The 19,747-nt window shown below is 42.6% G+C and overlaps 1 protein-coding gene across 1 annotated transcript in view; it reads left to right on the top strand.

The window, feature by feature from the left end:
* Positions 1-19,747, top strand: part of ATH13 (ABC2 homolog 13) — a 386,313-nt gene that overhangs the window by 293,055 nt on the left and 73,511 nt on the right. The window contains exon 11 of the mRNA XM_089432011.1: positions 26-95. Within this exon, the coding sequence (XP_089288137.1) occupies positions 26-95 (70 nt within the window). The remainder of the gene's footprint in view (positions 1-25; positions 96-19,747) is intronic.

Raw genomic sequence — 19,747 nt, 5'->3', positions numbered from 1 at the left:
TTATCATGTCTAAAAATGTGTGCAGCATCAATCCAAATATAAGAGAAGGACTTTTGGAGACATTTTATGGAGTATACGAAAAGGATCCTAACAAGGTTAAATTTCGCTTAATGGCTATATAGGATTGAGTAGTGGTTTTGGTTCTTTCTAGATTTTTATTTTGTTTTCCTTGAAAATCTTGTGTGATCTAGGTGACAATGGATATTTTTGTGCACTGAAACTTCCAATTTCTATATTAAATGCTAGTTCATGTATCTACTCTTTGTCAAATTCACGACATACATTTGTGCATATGAATAGGTGATATGATGATTGGCTTGATTTTGAGTGCATTACCTCCTAAACCTGCACCATAAGTGGTAAAACCATAAAACATAAGTGCTACGTTAGAGGAACTAAGAGGGTCTATCCACTGTCACCACACTAGTTCCCTCTCACGTTAGGCTGCCTTGCCTAAAGCACAAGGGGGGTATCCCTAGAATATAAATTATAACTTTAGATTTAAGTGGATGGTGGGTTGCTAAGACCAATGCCAATCGAAGGTTTTGGAATCAAGGAATAAAAACAAAGACGGTTTGGAATGATATGAACAAGACAGTCAGATGATACACCAATGTCCCATGTCTAGTCCAAATGGTTTTTAGGGTTATATGAAACTGAGTGAGAGCTCTAATGATAGATGCACCATTACAACCAATGTGTTTAAGCCAATAAATAATGTGCAACTCAAATATTGAAGAAAACCATAACATGAGATTATGACGAAAATGACCAAGAATGATGGCTTTCAGCTACTGCTCATGGTTTTGGTTTGTAACTAGTAAGAACTCATAGTATGATAATGAATTGAAATGGCTTCTTTGACTTGGGGTAGATCTGGTTTATTAGATTTTGAGCACTAAATACCAGTTTTGTACAAAAATAAAATAAATGTTTTATTTTTTATTTTTCCGGGAGGTTGAAATGAAAGACAAGTGACTAGATCCAAATTGGGCATATGGGGTGAAGAGGAGTGACTCAGAGGGCTGTTTTTGATGAGTAATTAGGACATACAGAGCTACAAAATGCATGCTACGGTCAGCCCTATCATTGCTGTTAATCAGTGTAGAACTTTTCCATGAAAAAGCCCTGCAAGAGGTGCGTCTTTAGACTTGTTCACTAGGATGTTCCTTACTATGAAGGATGTTTTTGCAACAAGTCTAGGTGATAATAGATTTCAAGAGTAACATGTAAAACATCAAAGAGATTAAGAGAGGAAAGCCCATACTTAATGGCTTCTATTGGAGTTGTTACCACTTTATTTGTCAACTTTTGGTGCAAAGTCATCACTAAATAACAAACAAGTGGAACTCGGAGGAATTACCACTGCCAACTCGATATCTTCTTCCTGCTTTTCAGTATGATCAATGACCACCACTATGGGTGGCTAATAGACGTCCCTATTAGGTGTTTCCAACTCCCAAAGGGAAAGGACATGTCCTTAGTTCTCCCTTCAATTGATAGGGTTCATGTAAATAAGGATGGAATGAAGTGGGGGAAAAAGGTACTTTATGACCAAGTGCCATGGTCAAGGGGACCAGCTATGATGTGATACCTCATCATGGGTGTATAGATGTGAGGAAGGAGCAATTGTGGATGCATGAGTTACATCAACCTTTGTTTTCCCACCCCTCTATATATTTCCTTTTTACTTTTTTCTTGACTTTTCCTTGTATTACTGCTCATAGCTCGAGGAATGAGAGTTTGCTTTGTATGATGCATAGCAATTATTGCCCCCTTTAGGATGGGGAAGTTTATCGCCCATTAGGGGTTGGGACATGCAAGGGTTCGTTGTCTTCTTTGAGATAGGGCAACATTGGCCTAGGAACCGGGTGATGGCCATATGATAGAGGTAGATCTCATGCTTGGCTTTTGCCCATGTGCTAATTTATAAGTTCCAGCCATCTTTTGCATTTTGATTTTTAATTTTGTTTTTATTGTGGCCATCCTATGCTCTTTCTTTTTTGTTTGGCTGCATCAACCTCCTAGGGTGCCTTTCCTGGCCCTACCCAAGGTATGAGGATGTGTGGATGCCAAATCCTAATGACCAACAACCAATTGACCTGAAGAAGGGATGTGGAATAGGGGCTCGTGATGTATGGAGGGGAGTGATAAGTGTGGAAAAGAGATAGATGGGACATGCTATCTCAATCATGAATTCGCAAGTAGTGTGTAAAGTTTTGTAGATGTTCTATGCTAAGAGCAATTTCACTTTTCTCACAGCAATCATACAAGTAGTTAAGCAAAATGCAGATAGAACATATAAGCAGATCTTACAGAAGACAAATCAGAAACAAGAAAAATGTGTGTGTTCGTTTCGGCGGTCAACAGGATGCTTCAACCTGCAAAGTCTCCTTTGGTCAGCCAGCCCAGATGTGTCACAAGATCCCTCCAACTAGTAGATGAGTCAACCCAAGTCAATTCTACAAAAAGTCAACGCTGTCCTAAAAAGTCAACGCAGGGGCAGCAAGCTAAAAGTCAACGCAGCAGCAAAACGGTCAACCCTTTGACCTTGATTTTTGTGCCAGATAGTACGGCCTTCAAAAATCGAACTTTCCACCAATTTTCAGCTTGATTGGACCAAGCGTTGACCAAAGTCAACGCTGGTCAAACTTTCTGCGAAACCCTAGCAGCAGAAACCCTAGCAGCAGAAAATCCGTACGGTCTGTCCTCTTCGTCCTTCCCACGTGTGGCTGAAATTCGTCCTCCAGGTAGCGTACTCTCTAAGATGAGAGAGGAAGATGTGAGTTGAGTTGTGATAAAATTCTCTCCAACTTTTCCTGTATATATATCCATCAATGAGGGTGTGTGACACATCTGTTGGGCATGTGAGCCTACATTACAAAACTGGCTGACCTTGCACATATAATTTATTAAGAATAATAAATTCACAATATAAGTTCTGCTCATCGGATTAAGACTATTTTTATATGGATTTTACACCTCTTAGAAAGAGGAATCCAACAAAAATATTAGCCTCTTAATCTGAGCATCAGAACATGGAGTTTGGACCTAGTTGTCCAAATTTAACACTCCCTCTCAACTAGGGAGAACTCCATTTATTAGTGCAATCAACATCGTGAGTCATCCCGCCGAAACTTGCTTTGCTGGCTTCTTTATTTCAGAACAGAAGTGGGTCAGTCACAAAGACATCATTCCCCGACTGACATAATCAGTCCAGAGGTCCCAGACCTCACAAATCTTGATCCCAGATCAAGAGGTTGGACCATGCCATCCTAGATAGAGAGTACGGCAATCTCTGATGCGTCCATCAGTCTTTGCTAATAGTCTCTAGCTTTTCCACACCTCATTGGCCAAATGAGAGGTACTTCCCATGAGCCCTGAACTCAATGGGTAGGATGCATACGGGGCACAGATTAAATGAGTGGCGAACCAGCTCAATAATCACAAGGGTGGGGCAGAAGCATTATGAGTGCTTATAGCTTCGAGAAGCTATCCCCAAAGCCCCCCAGAGCTCCCAGAGCTCATCGTCCAACAGGACCCACATCATAGGGTCTTTCCACGACACCAAGACTCTCACGGAAGGTTAGGAACTTGACCTTCCTCAGGGGCTTAGTGAGAATATCCGCGACCTGCTCATCAGTTCCTATATGATCGAGCCTTACGGCGCCTCGCTGTACCATATCCCAGATAAAGTGGTACCTGATATCAATATGCTTGGATCGGTCGTGGAACACAGGATTCTCAGTCATACGAATCCCACTCTGATTATCACAGAGTATTACAGTGGTATCTAGCACATGTTGGAACAGCTCACTAAAGAGCTTCCTCAACCAAACTGCTTCACAACAGGCCATACTAGCAGCAATGTATTCGGCCTCCGCGGTGCTCAAAGCCACCGACTTCTGCTTCCTGCTCATCCATGAGATCGAAGCAGAACCAAGATTGAAACAGCATCCAGATGTGCTCTTACGATCCACCACACTGCCAGCCCAATCGGCATCAGTATATCCCGGAGTATCACACTCCCGGCAGTGTATCTCAGCCCATGGTTTATCGTGCCCCGAAGATATCTCAAAAGATTCTTGGCACCAACCCAGTGAAAATGATGAGGCTCAACCATCTGTTGGCTCAAAGTATTCACTGCAAAACATATGTCCGGACGGGTGTTCACTAAGAACATCAAAGCTCCTATGAGTTGACAATACTCAGTAGGATTGGCCAAGATAGGCCCTGCAGCGCTGCCACTCAACTTCTTAAAGTTGAGTTCCATTGGTGTCGACACGGACTTACAGTCCACCATCCCAAATCTTTCCAGAAGCTTCACAATATACTTTCCTTGAGAAAGGAAAATCTCTCCAGGTCTCTGCCAGACCTCTAGGCCTAGGAAATAGTGCATCAGTCCTAGGTCTTTCATCTCGAACTCAGCAGCAAGCTCCCTCTTACATTGATGAATGAGAGGGTCACCACCTGTCAGGAAGAGGTCGTCCACATACAGCACTAGAATGAGAGGCTTTCCTTCCACAACCTTAAAGTAAAGGTTTGGATCAGCATTGCTTCGAGTGAAGCCCAGCTTCATCAAGTAACTATCCATCCTCTCATACCAAGCTCTGGGTGCTTGCTTTAACCCATAGAGGGCTTTCTTCAACCTGCAGACATAAGTGTCTCGATCTTGAACTTCAAATCCCAGAGGTAGTTCTACATACACCTCTTCCTTTATTGCACCATGCAGAAAAGCGGTCTTGACATCCATCTGATGAAGACTCCATCCTTGCGTAGCAGCAAGGGTTATGATGGATCGGATGGTGGTATATCGAGCCACAGGTGCAAATATATCGTCATAGTCAATTCTCAATCATCATGGATCTGCACCTCAATGACTGTAATGTTGCTCTCATTATACAGCATCACATTGCTACCCCAAATCAACAAGAATGACAGATCTGGTCTTTTCATTGTAATACACTCCTAGTGGAGATTCATATCTTCTTTGCTGTCTATGCATCATCACGCTGCATGCTACCCATGCTGCCTTTGCATCATCACGTTGCAACACTACAACACAGTCAGATCTGCACTAATTGAGGCTTACGATCACCCAATCAAGCCTCCAAATTTGCTCCCATAGGTTGCCCAACCATCTGATCCAAAACTGATCAAATTCCTTGACCCAACACAAGGCATAAGTTGTTGTTCCAATCTGTTTTCGCTGCTGCTCCTAATTGTGACTGGTTAGGGCATCCATATGCTGCAACAGCCCTTAACCAAGTCACCAAACAGCCTTCAAAAACTACGTGCTACCCTTGTATAAGTCCTCTGCATTCACGCTGTTGATTAGGGCTCAATCTAGCCCCAAAACAGTCCCACGCAATGCCTTTTCAGTGGGGTAAGGGCCTGCGGCCTACCACAGGTGGCTTCCTGTACCCACGGCCTGCTGAAACAGAGTTTCCAGCCCGCACATAATATTCAAATCAACCCAGAATTTTGTCTCCTTTATTGAGGCCTTTCTGCTGGTTAATTTTCACTCCAAAACAGTCATAGGAGTGACCTAAACGTCCCCTCTTCCTTCACTGGAAATGCCCTTACCTGCACCCAATAAAACAGAGATTTAGGGCCCAATATACTGCAGATTTAGGGCTCCTATTCTTAGCGTGTAAGGGCCTCTTGGGACAGCATATGAGGGCTCTTTAGAACTGCGGATTCTCCTCTAGATCTCTCTGTCCACAAAACCCAAACACGTGGAGAGAGTGCAGTGGTAGTCTCCCTCTTAATGCCAGCTTCTCTGCAGAAGTCTTTGAACTCATTTGACTCATATTCAGTGCCATTGTCAGTCCTCAAAATCTTGATCTTCTTTCCGGTCATATTTTCCACCAAGGCTTTGAAGGTACGGAACCACATGAAAGCCTCATCCTTCTTTTTCAAGAAGTATATCCAGGTTTTGCGAGAGAAGTCATCAGTAAATGTCATATAGTAAGAACATCCCCCCAGGGATGTTACAGGCAACATACCAGAAAGATCAGAATGGACCAGTTGCAATATCTCAGATGTCGTTGTGACACTTGAGGGGAAAGGTCCCCTTGTATGTTTTCCTTCAGCCCTTACATACACCTTTATGATTATTTCCAAAATCAGGCAGCCCTTCATGTTCATGATCTTATAATGCTGCCTATGCATCATCATCATGCTGTCCTATATATCATTGTCACATCATAGCCATATAAATCACTGTCATACAAGAATCACTTCCATACATCAAGAAACATTGTCCAAATATCACTAAAGTCGCTGCCCAAACATTATTGTCATAGGAACAAATATCTCTTCCATATATCATCTCCATTTGTCAAGAGAACAATATCACTGCTATGCATAACTGTTATAAGAGTAAGTGACACTACAATGAGTGCAGAAGATCACTGTCAAAAACTCTGTCATATTGTCATATTTCACTGTCATACGTACAGAAGATGGGGTCTGATAATAAGCCCACTTGACTACCCTTAAGCTCTTCCATATATCCATTTTTAAGACTCCAAATCATCTACCTTCTAACAACCCTTGTTGTCCTTCTCAAGGGACTATACTTGGAGCTTTACCAAGCATCTTCTTACAGCCCATTATACCAGAATTGCAAACTGTCTAATCTGGACCATAGTATCTGGCAAATTCATCATTATAAAAGTCAAGCACATACCTGTGATAGACGTCATATTTCTGTCCACAACTACATTTTGACCAATGCACAGGACCCTGAAATTTCGGCCCTGGTTAGGGCTTTCTGTGGCTTCTACGACAGCCCACTATAAAACCTCTTTAATTCCTACGTTGATGGTCAAGGGTATTGCGGCCTTCTTCCTGCTCCTTGCTGGGCCTCTCGGCCCTCTCAAAACAGACTTTTGTCCCATTGTAAAACTCAAAATCACTCAACGGCCTGTGCATAGAGAATAACCCTTGCATTTATGCTCAGAACTCCTCTTTACAAGCTCAGCTAGCCTCCTTCCTTACTTGGCCAATCAGATCATAAACAAAAGACACAGAAATACTCCTCTTCGCACTTTGGCCAGAGCCTTAAGCCTGCAGATACCTCTTCATCACTACGACTTGACTCTTCATGACTGCAGCCTCATGTCCTTATGACTGCGGCTTCCTTTACTGCCTAAACATATCCTCTACAGCTGCGCTGTATATCTTTCCGTTACAACGTATATCATTGATAGCGTATATAATCCTCTATGTACAGTGACACAAAGGCATCCATTGACTTCGATTAGGGCATGATTATTTCGATGATGATTGCTATAGATAGAGTTTGTCTTCACCTCAGCTCTGATACCATGTAAAGTTTTGTAGATGTTCTATGCTAAGAGCAATTTCACTTTTCTCACAGCAATCATACAAGTAGTTAAGCAAAATGCAGATAGAACATATAAGCAGATCTTACAGAAGACAAATCAGAAACAAGAAAAATGTGTGTGTTCGTTTCGGCGGTCAACAGGATGCTTCAACCAGCAAAGTCTCCTTTGGTCAGCCAGCCCAGATGTGTCACAAGATCCCTCCAACTAGTAGATGAGTCAACCCAAGTCAATTCTACAAAAAGTCAACGCTGTCCTGAAAAGTCAACGCAGGGGCAGCAAGCTAAAAGTCAACGCAACAGCAAAACGGTCAACCCTTTGACCTCGATTTTTGTGCCAGATAGTACGGCCTTCAAAAATCGAACTTTCCACCAATTTTCAGCTTGATTGGACCAAGCGTTGACCAAAGTCAACGCTGGTCAAACTTTCTGCGAAACCCTAGCAGCAGAAAATCCGTATGGTCTGTCCTCTTCGTCCTTCCCACGTGTGGCTGAAATTCGTCCTCCAGGTAGCGTACTCTCTAAGATGAGAGAGGAAGATGTGAGTTGAGTTGTGATAAAATTCTCTCCAACTTTTCCTGTATATATATCCATCAATGAGGGTGTGTGACACATCTGTTGGGCATGTGAGCCTACATTACAAAACTGGCTGACCTTGCACATATAATTTATTAAGAATAATAAATTCACAATATAAGTTCTGCTCATCAGATTAAGACTATTTTTATATGGATTTTACACCTCTCAGAAAGAGGAATCCAACAAAAATATTAGCCTCTTAATCTGAGCATCAGAACATGGAGTTTGGACCTAGTTGTCCAAATTTAACATAGTGCCCCTTCCTAAAGCCATGGGCCATTAGGAGTGGTCCCACTAGACTAGGATGGAAAATTAACCCCCCCATATAAGGTGAGGAAACATGACTACGGCCAAGACCCTTCTTTCTTCCTAGTCACCCAATAATCCATGCCAAAATGCCCAAATACAAACAAGAATAAGCACCCAATTGCACAATGAATAAAGTACCTTTTGATAAGAAGCCAACCTTCAAACATGTGCTCTTGACAAATGGATGAAGTGACATATGACTGATGTAGATGGCAGAGATATGAATGGCACAACACATCGGCTACAAGGTGGTTCTCAAGGGTTACTGGTTGCCAACTGGAAGACATGAATAGGAGAAAAGTTTCTCTTAGGGGGTCACCCACTTTTGGTGGGTAACAAGACTCACTATGGAGTTATCATAGGCATTGTTGAAATTTCGAAGTCTACCAGTTAGAAACCCTCCATGCACTTTACTGATTTATTCCTACCTACTTGTTCCATTACTTAACAAGTTATTTACAATGTAAACATTGAAAATAAACACTAGTGCATGCTCAACATATTACTGATCATCAACTAAAGGAAACAGAAACAAGCACACAAAATGACACCGTTATTTTTGGACGAATGTCCCCGAAAAAACCCAATGCGGGAAAACCGGTGCAACTATCTGAGGGTTTTCTTATTAAGCAATTTCAGAGTACAATCTGGGTGCCAAATACGGCTTACCCAATAGAGAATTTCCTTGGTAGTAGTACCTCTCAGTCTGAGACAAATGTCTCAGCTGAAACCCCGGATAAACCCTCCGGCAGCTCCTCATCTCCAATCTGCCCCAGAAACCCCAACGTCTGCCTTTCTGGACCGCGTCAGCCTCTCTCTTCCCAGTGCTATCCCTGTGTCACCCTGAATAGGCCTGCGTCAACCTCAGGAGGCCCTGCATCAGCCTTCTGGTCCTCTGCGTCAGTAATGCTGGTCTCTCTTAAGCACTGCGGAGGTCCTGACTGCCTTTGCGTGAGCCTTGGCTGCTACTACGTCACTCTCTCTGGATCCTACGCTAATCTCCTGGTACTATCTCTGCCTCTTTGTCTCTCTGTACTCACTGCCCCTCAGCCGCAACTCTGATCACTGATTCTATCTCTCTTAGCAAACCCTGCTCTAGAGAATACAATGACTGATCATCTGGTGTGCCCTCCAAGTGACCCTCAAGCCTCCTCTTATACTTTTCTTGTTGACATGTCAACGGCTGAGATTAAGTCCCTAATCGACGGCTAAGATTAGATCTAGCTTGATCCATGTCTTTTGGACCATTCTAACACAGTTTTATATTAATCTACATTTATATTTTAATTTGGACTCCATTAAAAATGTTAATTATTTCAATATCTCCTAAACTGTTTAGAATCTGCCCAAACCCTTTCCGGGTATTGGAGATCTCATGTGCCCCAACCTCTCCACCAAATTTCGTGGCTAGAGCACATCTGATGCTACCACAAATCAACACTCCCTCTTAGGACTGTGCTCTAGCAATACTCCTCACTGAGTATCACTTTGATCATCCGGCATCAGTCCCTATGCTGATGCTAGGCCTGTTGGGGTCAAAGATGTTGGAAGGAAAACTCATCAAAGAGGAAAGGTTTGACTTGGTCTTGGAGGGGTCTTGGTCAAGGGTCATAGGTTTGGAATTCGTCAATTGAAGTTCTATAAGAAGGGAAGAACTCTTGTGGGTTTTCCTCTCAGTTGGAGAGGCTTTGGCCCTGGTTGATTGCCTATATCTTGTGTCCTCTTGTCTTATTATTCTCTATGGTTTGGTTTTTGTTTGATGAAAAGAACATTAAACCTAATCAAGAAAAAGAAGAAGCTAATTAAGTTAAGTAAAAATACATCACAAGTAGTTATCAAAGTAAAAGAAATCTCCTAACTTCTTGTCCCTAGATTTCTCAACATTTTGGTGGGTATCAGGACAAACTATGGAGTTATCATAGGCACTATGGGTTATGAATGGTTAGTGCAAGGTCTTCTTCTTCCTTTGTGTTACTCAAATGTCTCACTTCTTTGCTTTGCTTTGCTATTGACTAACAAATCATTGGAATAGGAATGAAACCCCTTCTTTTCCTCACAGCTTAGTGTTTAATGGTCTATTAGTCATCTAGGGCTAGGGTTAAATTTTTTGCATGCCCTAACTCTTGACTAAAAGTTAGAGTTTTAGACCTCAAATTTCTCAAAAGTCTATATGTGACTAGCTCATGTGTGAGCAATGAGAGTTGACATGGCATCCACTTGTTATTATGGTAGTCAAAGCATGGGTCAGCTTGTGCGAAGCATAACTTCCTCATATGGACTTTAATTGATGTTCTCACTAGAAAGCTCTCGACAAGCATATTAGTTGGATTCATATTCACAAAATTTTGACCCCAAAAGTGATTGTTTAATACTCAAAACATGCTCTAGAAGTTTTAGGACCCCAAATTACCAAAATAGGACATTCCCCTAAAATGGGCCATGTTAGCCACCAACCCACCACCTTTGGGTGACACCCATAGATGAAATTTTTCTCCTAGATGGTCCTCAGCCGACAACTAGCACCTCCTTGTAGCCACCAGATAGATCGATGTGCCACCATCTTCGCCACGTGAGCCAACCATTATGGACCCTCGCCCATCTGATATGTTGTGTGTTTATAGGTGGGCCTTCCAACCTCAAAGGTATGCCTTTTCATTATGTAGTTGGGTATCTTTGCTTACTTATCATGGACACTTTTAGGCATGGATTAGTGGGGGATTTGGCACAAAGAGTGGGCTTGGTTTGTGCTCTTGTCCCCTTGTCCAATGTGTTGGTTAACCTTGTATCCTAGTCCCGTGGGATCTCCTTTATTAGCTACTAGCTTTAGGAGTGGCATTACATGGAAAATCTAGATTTTCATTTCGTGGTCCCATTTCCCGACACCACATACATCACTCCCCTCCGCTCATTGTAACCCCTTTTCACATATTTCCCATCCGGGTCCACATTTGTCCATTGGGTCTATTACTACTCAAACTATCAAGGGTCCTAGAGGGGCACTTCCTAGGTCAAGAGCAACAATGAAGCTAAAGCCCACTATCACCACAGCTAAAGCTTCCTACTCTTTATGGATTTTCACCGAACGCACGAGACCCGATATTTAGAGAATCACTTATGAAGGATAGATTGACTAAGATGGATGTGAAGTGATCTTGATGACCCTTTCCTAGGAGAGACTCAAGAGTGGGACTTGCTTGCTTCTTAAGCAAGGTGCAAGGTTCTCTAGGATAGGGGAATAGGGATTTGAGGGATTGGCTTAGGGAATGTGACTTGCAATGGAGCTTCCTAAAACCTAAAATCTCAGTGGAACTTGGTTTCCCAAGTGGTTTTTGAAGAGTTGATTTTGATAAGATATGGGACCACACGGGACCTATTGTCGCCCAGATTGTATAGGCACCGCGACAATGCTCAGGACGGGGTTTGTCACTATGATCCCCGCCCACTCCGTTCTAGCTGTCTCCCAACAGTAGTCTATGGGGGGTAGTCCCTATTGTTAATTTTAGTTAACAATGGTATGTTCTATGCTTAACAACAATTTACTTCAATTTTTCTTATTAGCCCAATATCAATTTCCATATTAGCAATCACATTAACATGACAGTAAATGCAGATAGAACATGAATGAAAACAATAGAAGACAAGCCAAGACAAGAGGACACAAGATGTGGCACATGCGAGGGACAAACCCCAATGTGGGGAAACCCTTTGATCAATTCTTCTTATTATTTGTTAAAAGTTCAGCAGAGAGAGAGAGTACAATATCCAAAATTCACTTGCCCAATCAAAGTCACATTTGTCCAGTCAAACAGTCACAGGATGCCCTAACCAGAAATTCAATGCTAGTCAACGTGGCAAAATTTCTCCTCCAAATCAGCTCAGTCAAACCCAGTCAACTCGACCTCCAACAGCTGTCCAAATCAGCCCGAAAGAGTCTCGAAAATATCAATCAAACTTGGTCAACGAAGAGTCAAACCTATGGTCAACAGCTGGTCAAACAACTTTGAATGCCTCGATTTTTGTGCCCAAAAATGCGGCCTACCCAAACAGAATATTCCCTTAGAAAAATGCAGTCAAACTTGGTCAAATGTAGTGCGTCAATGCTAGTCAAACTCTCCTGTGATTCGATCAATGCTCAAAACAGAAAATCGCAGTCTTGTCCTTCACATGTGTGGAGAGAGATGTTGCCGAGAAATGTGTACGTACTATGACCCAATCAGATGAGAGAGATATGTGTGAATGATGAGTGTCCAAATGAGGTAGATGCTCCTTCTATTTATATGCAATGTTGAGGATGAATAAACCTATCTTTTGGGCTTTTGAGCCTACATTAGGTTATTGGCCGACCTTGACAATTGGTCCATAAACGAAATAAATTCATAATTCCATTTGTACATGTCAAAATGAGATGATCTTTAGATCAATCCTACACCTCTCGGAAAGAGGAATCCAATAAAAATATCAGCTACATTATATAAGCTATCCAAGGTGGAGTTTGGCCCTAGTTGCCAAATTTAACTCTCCCTCTCAACTAGGAAGAACTCCACTTGCCAAACCATTTGACAATCCTTACCATCCCTGTCATCTCTACTCTGCTCTGCTCTGCTGAACCATGAAGAAATAATGAAGAAGAAATGATCGAGAATGTATCATACCATTCTCCACTAACCCAAAGTCAGTCTCCAATAATCGAGAGTGTATCATACTACTCTCCATTGACCTGAAGTCAATCTCAATTGGTCCCAGATCAAATATCAAACATCCTAGCACAGGGAGTATGATAGTACATTATGCATCCATCGGTAGTACTATGGTTCCTATCCTCATTTCCTTACTCATTGGCCAAATGAGAGGTACTTCCCATGAGTCCTAGACTGCATGGGTAGGATGTATCAGCAGGAGAAGGTGAACTACTCATCCTGCTCAAATGCCATAGGAGAAGGTGAACCACTCATATGTTGATTTCCGGTAGCATCAGATGTGCTCTTAGTCTCAAAATTTGCAGGGAGGCTTGGACACATGTATTCCATAATACCCAGAAATCGTTTTGGGAAATTCCACCAGGAGACAGTTTTATTAAAATAATTAATTATTTTTAATGGGTGCCAAAGTCTAAACTTAGGAAATTAAAATAATTAAAGGGTATTAATCAAACTGTGTGTGAAACTTCTACAAAACGATGAGGATCAAGCCAAAATGATCTGAGCCATTAATTAGAATCTAATCTAGGCCGTTAGTTCTCAACAGAAGGATTATAAGAAGAGGATTGATAAGCATTTGGAAGACACATCGAGTGGAGATCAGAAGATCGAATTTTTGAAGCACAACAGTTGCTGAAAGAGGAATTTGAAGTGATCTTTTGTAGTGAGGGGCAGGGATAGTATTTGGAGGGATGCTTTTCCTGGGCTGGAGAGTACAAGGTAGAGATGATAGAATGATGTCTAGAGAGGTTGATGCTAGGCCATGTATAGCTACGTTGTGGAAGTGTAGAGCCTGAGAGGGAGATCAAATTCCTGCTGAGGAAATCAATTTTCAGAAGCCGAGAGCCGGGGTGTGAGACCGGGAGGTTGAGAGCTGAAGTTTCTAGCCAGCAGAGGATCAGAAGGAGGGGCAACGCAGTCCCAACAAACGTGACGTAGAGACTGCATGGGGTTGACGCAGTTCTCCACAGAGGTTGATGCAGAAGGGATGTAGAGGCTCAATTCCAGCGAGATCAGAGCTGGTTCTTCTAGTGACAGGGTGAGATCATCTCGCTATTTGTTTTGCCTAGTTTCTCTCTGTATCGGATAGCTAGTTGGGCATCCAACGAATTTTACTCGGAATTACTATTGCTTAATAATAAAACCCTCAGCTGCTGCATCGGTTTTCTTGCGTTGGGATTTTCCGGGGACATTTGTCCAAAAACAACGGTGTAATGTGCTGTGTATTTCTTCCTTGCTCAGTTTCTTGTTTCCGCTTATAATTTAATTGGTGAAGACTGCAGTGTATTAGTTTTGATGTTTACTGTAGGAAACAATAAATAATTTGTTCGTTCAGTAATTAACAAATAGAAGGAACTTAATCAGCTGTTGTAGTGGTGATTCAGGTAATCGAATTTTCACATCATCCTATGCATATCTCAACCATCATGGGTTATCACAAGGGAAAGTGAACCACTCACCCTATGGTTGCTCATCGCTCCAAGAAGTACCCCAAGCCCCCAGGAGCTCCCAGAGCTCAATATCCAAATCAAACTGGACCCTCATAAGAGGGTCTCTCCACGAGTCCAAGTCATTCACGGAAGGTTAAGAATTTGACCTTCCACAGGGGCTTCGTAAGAATATCTGCGGCCTGATCATCAGTCCCAATATGATAGAGCCTTATTGCTCCCCGTTGTACCATATCCCAGATAAAGTGGTACTTGATATCAATATGCTTGGAGTGGTCATGAAACACGGGATTCTCAAATAGACAAATCCCACTTTGGTTGTCGCAGAAGATCACAGTGATATCCAACACATGTCCGAACAGCTCACTAAATATTTTCTTCAACCAAACAGTTTCACAGGAGGCCATACTAGCAGCAATATATTCGGCCTCAACGGTGCTCAAAGAAACTGACTTCTGCTTCTTGCTTATCAAGGATATTGAAGCAGAACCAAGAGAGAAGCAACATCCCAATTTGTTTTTATGATCCACCACACTGCCTTCATTAGAATAATCATGGAACCTCACATTCCTGGCAGTGTATCTCAATCCATAGGTGATTGTGCCCCGAAGATATCTCAAGAGATTCTTGGTAGCAATCCAATGTATGTGATGAGGCTCGACCATAAGCTGACTCAATGTATTCACTGTAAAACATATGTCTGGACGTGAGTTTACCAAGAACATCAGGGCTCTCACGAGTTGACGATATTCAAAAGGATTTCCCAAATTGGGCCCAACAACACTTCCGCATAACTTCTTGAAGTTAAGTTCCATTGGAGTAGTCACGAACTTGTAGTCCACCATCTCAAATCTTTCAAGTAGCTTCACAATGTATTTCCTTGAGAAAGGAAAATCTCACCTGGCTTTTTCCAGACCTCCAACCCTAGGAAATAATGCATCAGTCCTAGGTCTTTCATCTCGAACTCAGAAGCCAACTCCCTCTTGCATTGATGAATGAGAGGGTCTGCACCTGTCAGAAAGAGACAGTCCACATAAAGTACCAAGATGAGAGGTCTATCATTCTCAACCTTAAAGTAAAGGCTCCAATTAGGTTCACTTCTTGCAAATACCAGCTTCATTAGATAGTTTTTGATCCTCTCATACCAAGCTTGGGGAACTTGCTTCAACCCATAAAGGGCTTTCTTCAACCTGCATATATGTGTCTGACGATCTTGAACTTCGAACCCCTCGGGTTGTTCTACATAGACTTCCTCCTTAATTGAACCATGCAAGAAGGCGATCTTGACATCCATTTGGTGTAGATTCCATCCTTGCGAGGCAACAAGGGCTATAATTGAATGGATTGTGGTATATCGAGCAATAGGTGCAAATATCTCATTGTAGTCCACACCTTCCTTTTGAGAGAAGCCTCGAGCAACACATTTGGCCTTGAACTTTTCAACATCCATCAACTCTGTGCTTGATCTTGTAGAGCCATTTCGAGGTGACAATGGATTTGTCCTTGGGTCTAGGGACCACATCCCAGACATCATTCTTCATAATTGACTTGTACTCTTCGTTCATAGCATCCTTCCAAACTTGGTGTTTCACAGTTTCTTCGAATGTGCAAGGCTCAAATTGAGCAATAGTGCTCATGGTAGTTAAGTTCCCTTGGTACCTTTTCGGCTTCTTACTTTCACGAAATGTCCCCCTTGGAGCAACATGTCTCTTGGCATCTTCGAGATTTTCCCTAAGCCATGAGGGTCTCCTTTTTGAGGAGGGCTCACGAGGAGGTGGATCAATGGGATCCATTGGTACTTCAACATCAGGCATCGGCTCATCCTGCGGTTCTCCTTGCTTTCCTGAATCTTAATCTTTGTCCTTCCTTGGAATAGGAAGGTTACTAATCTTCTCAAGGGCAGCATCTTCATCGAAGGTGACATCATGACTTATCTCCACTTCTCTTTGACCAGGCACACAGATTCTATATGCCTTAGAAGTTTTACTGTAGCCCACAAATGTTCCTTTCTTCCCAAATGCATCCAATTTGCTCGTTTTTAATTTCAGCACATAAAAATATACGGGGCTACCAAAAATTCCAAAGTGAGGAACAACAGGTTTCTTATCGGTGAAAACTTCTTCAGAGTTTTGGAGTCCAACGCTTGATGACGGCATCTATTTTGAACGTACACAACAATGTTGACAACATCCGCCCATAAGAACTTCGGAAGGCTTTGATCATGAAGCATGGCACGAGTGGCTTCTATAATAGAAGTTATAGAACAGATCTTCCTTTTAGCAACACCATTTTTCTTAGGAGTATATGCGGTAGTAGTCTCCCTCTTAATGTCAGCTTCTGTACAATAGTTATGAACTCATTTGATTCATATTTGATTCCATTATTGGTCCTCAATATTTTGATTTTCAACCAAGGCTTTGAAAGAAAGAAACCATGAGAATACTTCGTCGTTTTTCTTCAAGAAATATATCCGAGTTTTGCGAGAGAAATCATCCACAAAGATAGCCAAATATAAATATCCTCCCAAAGATATCACAGGCATTATATCAGATAGATCAGAATGAACCAATTGCAATATGTCAGTAGTCTTGCTATCAGTTGAGGGGAATGGTCCCCTAGTATGTTTTCCTTCGGTACATCCCTGACAAACACCTTCATATTCTGCTTTAAATTCGGGCATACATGTCACCATATTCTTTACATCGGGTAGAGCCTTATACTGTAGATGAGCAAACCTCTAGTGCCATAATTCGGATTGATGAGGTGTGTCACAAGACATAGCCCCTAATGGGTTTCCTCCAACTTGATATAGGCTATCAACCCTGAATTCAAGAGTAAATGCTTCTTTGAAATTTCTTTTCCAAATACATACCTTTCCATCTATGAATGCCACCTTGAATCCTTTGTCTTGATTCAATTGAAGAGTAACATTCCCAACTCCCTTCACGAGATAGGTGGCATTGTCCCCAAGAATGATTTCCAAATTTGTATCCTTTTCTATCAAATTTGAAATAGCTTCCTTATACCTAGTAAAGTGCCTTGAGGCACCACTAATAATCAACCAATTTCGCAAGGTATCTGGTGGAGAGGCAATATGTTGATTTGTGGTAACATCGAATGTGCTTTAGCCACGGAATTTGGTGGAGAGGTTGGTGCACATGAGATCTCCAATACCCAGAAGGGGTTTGGGCAGATTCTAAACAGTTTAAGAGATATTAAAATAATTAATATTTTTAATGGAGTCCCTAAGTCTAAACTTAGGGAAATTAAAATATTAATGTGGATTAATATAAAACTATGTTAGAATGGTCCAAAAGACATGGATCAAGCCAGATTTAATCTTAGTCGTTGATTAGGGACTTAATCTCGGCCATTGACATGTCAACGAGAAAAGTATAAGAGGAGGCTTGAGGGTCACTTGGAGAACATACCAGATGATTAGTCATTCTATTCTCTAGAGCGCGGTTTGCTAAGAGAGATAGAATCAGTGATCGGAGTTGCAGCTGAGGGGTAGCAAGTACAAAGAGACAAAGAGGCAGAGATAGTGCCAGGAGATCAGCGCAGGAGCCAGCGTTGCTGACGCAATAGCAGCCAGGGCTCACGCGTGGCCACACAGAGGTAGCTAGGGGCTGCGCAGTGCTTCAGAGAGGCCAATGTTGCTGACGTAGAGGGCCAGAAGGCTGACGTAGGGCCTACTGAGGCTGACGCAGGCCTATTCAGGGTGACGCAAGGCCAACGTTAGGCAAAGAGAGGCTGACATTGTCCAGAGAGGCAGACGCTGGGGTTTCTGGGGCAGATTGAAGCTAAGGAGCTGCCGGAGGGTTCATCCGAAGTTTTAGCGGAGACATTTGTCTCAGACTGAGAGGTATTACTGCCAAGGGATTCTCTATTGGGTAAGCTGGATTTGGGACCCAGATTGTACTCTGAAATTGCTTAATAAGAAAACCCTCGGATAACTGCACCGATTTTCCCACATTGGGTTTTTCCGGGGACATTGGTCTAAAAAATAACGGTGTCATTTTGTGTGCTTGTTTTTGTTTCATTCAATTGATGATCTGTAATATGTTGAGCATGCACTAGTGTTTATTTCTAGTATATACATTGTAAATAACTTGTTAAGTAACAGAACAAGTAGGTAGGAATAAATTAGTAAAGTGCATGAAGGGTTTCTAACTGGTAGACTTAGAAACTTCAACATGTTATCGAAGCGTGGTTGCAGATCATAGGGGAACTGAGACATCAGTCGAGCGGAGCAATAGCAGCAGAAAATAACTGTCCCGAGTGACAGAACTTGTTCTTAGTAGAGCAGCAACAAGGGAAGGGTGACACAGTACCTACGTCATCAACGATGAGCCAGGAACAGATAGCGCAGAGGCCAAGGGAGGTAAAGGGAGGTTCACACAGAGCCACACAGAGGGCCAGAGGGCTGTGACGTAGTTGGCTGAGGAGGCGGAGTTCCTGGTGCCGAGATTGCACAGAGCCTAAGAGCTCTCACCTTCAGGTTGCTGGGGTTTAGGAGGCTATGGGAAAGTTGCAAAGTGGAGTTGGTGGGGTACTGTAGTCAGAACAGTACCTGACAAGGCAAGGCCAAGGAGGAGGGAGTTGCTACCAAGGGTTTCTAGTCGAGAAACCTGGATCAGTGGTGTGGTTGCACAGACGATCAGAGTAGGGGGCATCTTGACATCGACAAAACGATTTCCAAGAGGGAAATCGAGACTCAAAGGGAGTCACATCGAGAACTTCCAGGAGGGAAGTAGAAGAGCAGCATGGCACTACACGGAGTAAGAGACCAGGACAGACTGGATGGAGCGTCGGAGCCTCAAACTTCGTAGTCTAGAAGGCCAAAATCTTATATGTACTTGACAGAAATCGTGTCAAGCACTTCGCCTTGAGGACGATAGCTATCCCAATCGACTCAACTGAGAACGACAAGTACGAGGAAGGAATGGCGAGGGACAAGAGCATCATCCTTAATGGGGTCAAGGACCATGTAGTACCACACATTGTCGAGAAGGAAATGACAAATGAGATGTGGGAGGCCCTAAAGAAATTGTACCAGCATACTTATGTGCAGAGAAGGATGTTACTAGAAAATCAGATGAGGTTATATCAGATGAAAAAGGGAGAACCGATTGACACCTTCCTCAGAAGACTGAATGAGATCCGAGATCAGTTGACTTCCATAGGACCCACGCCAGATCAGGAATTGATGGTGAGAACATCCCTGAATGTAGCCTCAGAAGACTGGGAGGTATTTGTCTAGAGTATATTGGGCAGAGGGACACTTCCACCTTGGGATAAGATGTGGGCGGCTCTTCACCAAGAAGAGATTAGACGACAGACAAAGGTGGGGAACAACAATA

Source organism: Pinus tabuliformis, chromosome 5_1 (genome assembly GCF_031772625.1).
Source record: "Pinus tabuliformis cultivar Carrire ecotype Pingquan chromosome 5_1, CPIR1, whole genome shotgun sequence".
NCBI classification, from domain to species: Eukaryota; Viridiplantae; Streptophyta; class Pinopsida; order Pinales; family Pinaceae; genus Pinus; species Pinus tabuliformis.
The sequence above is the reverse complement of the archived record's forward strand: the minus strand, read 5'-3'. Positions and strand labels throughout refer to the sequence as shown.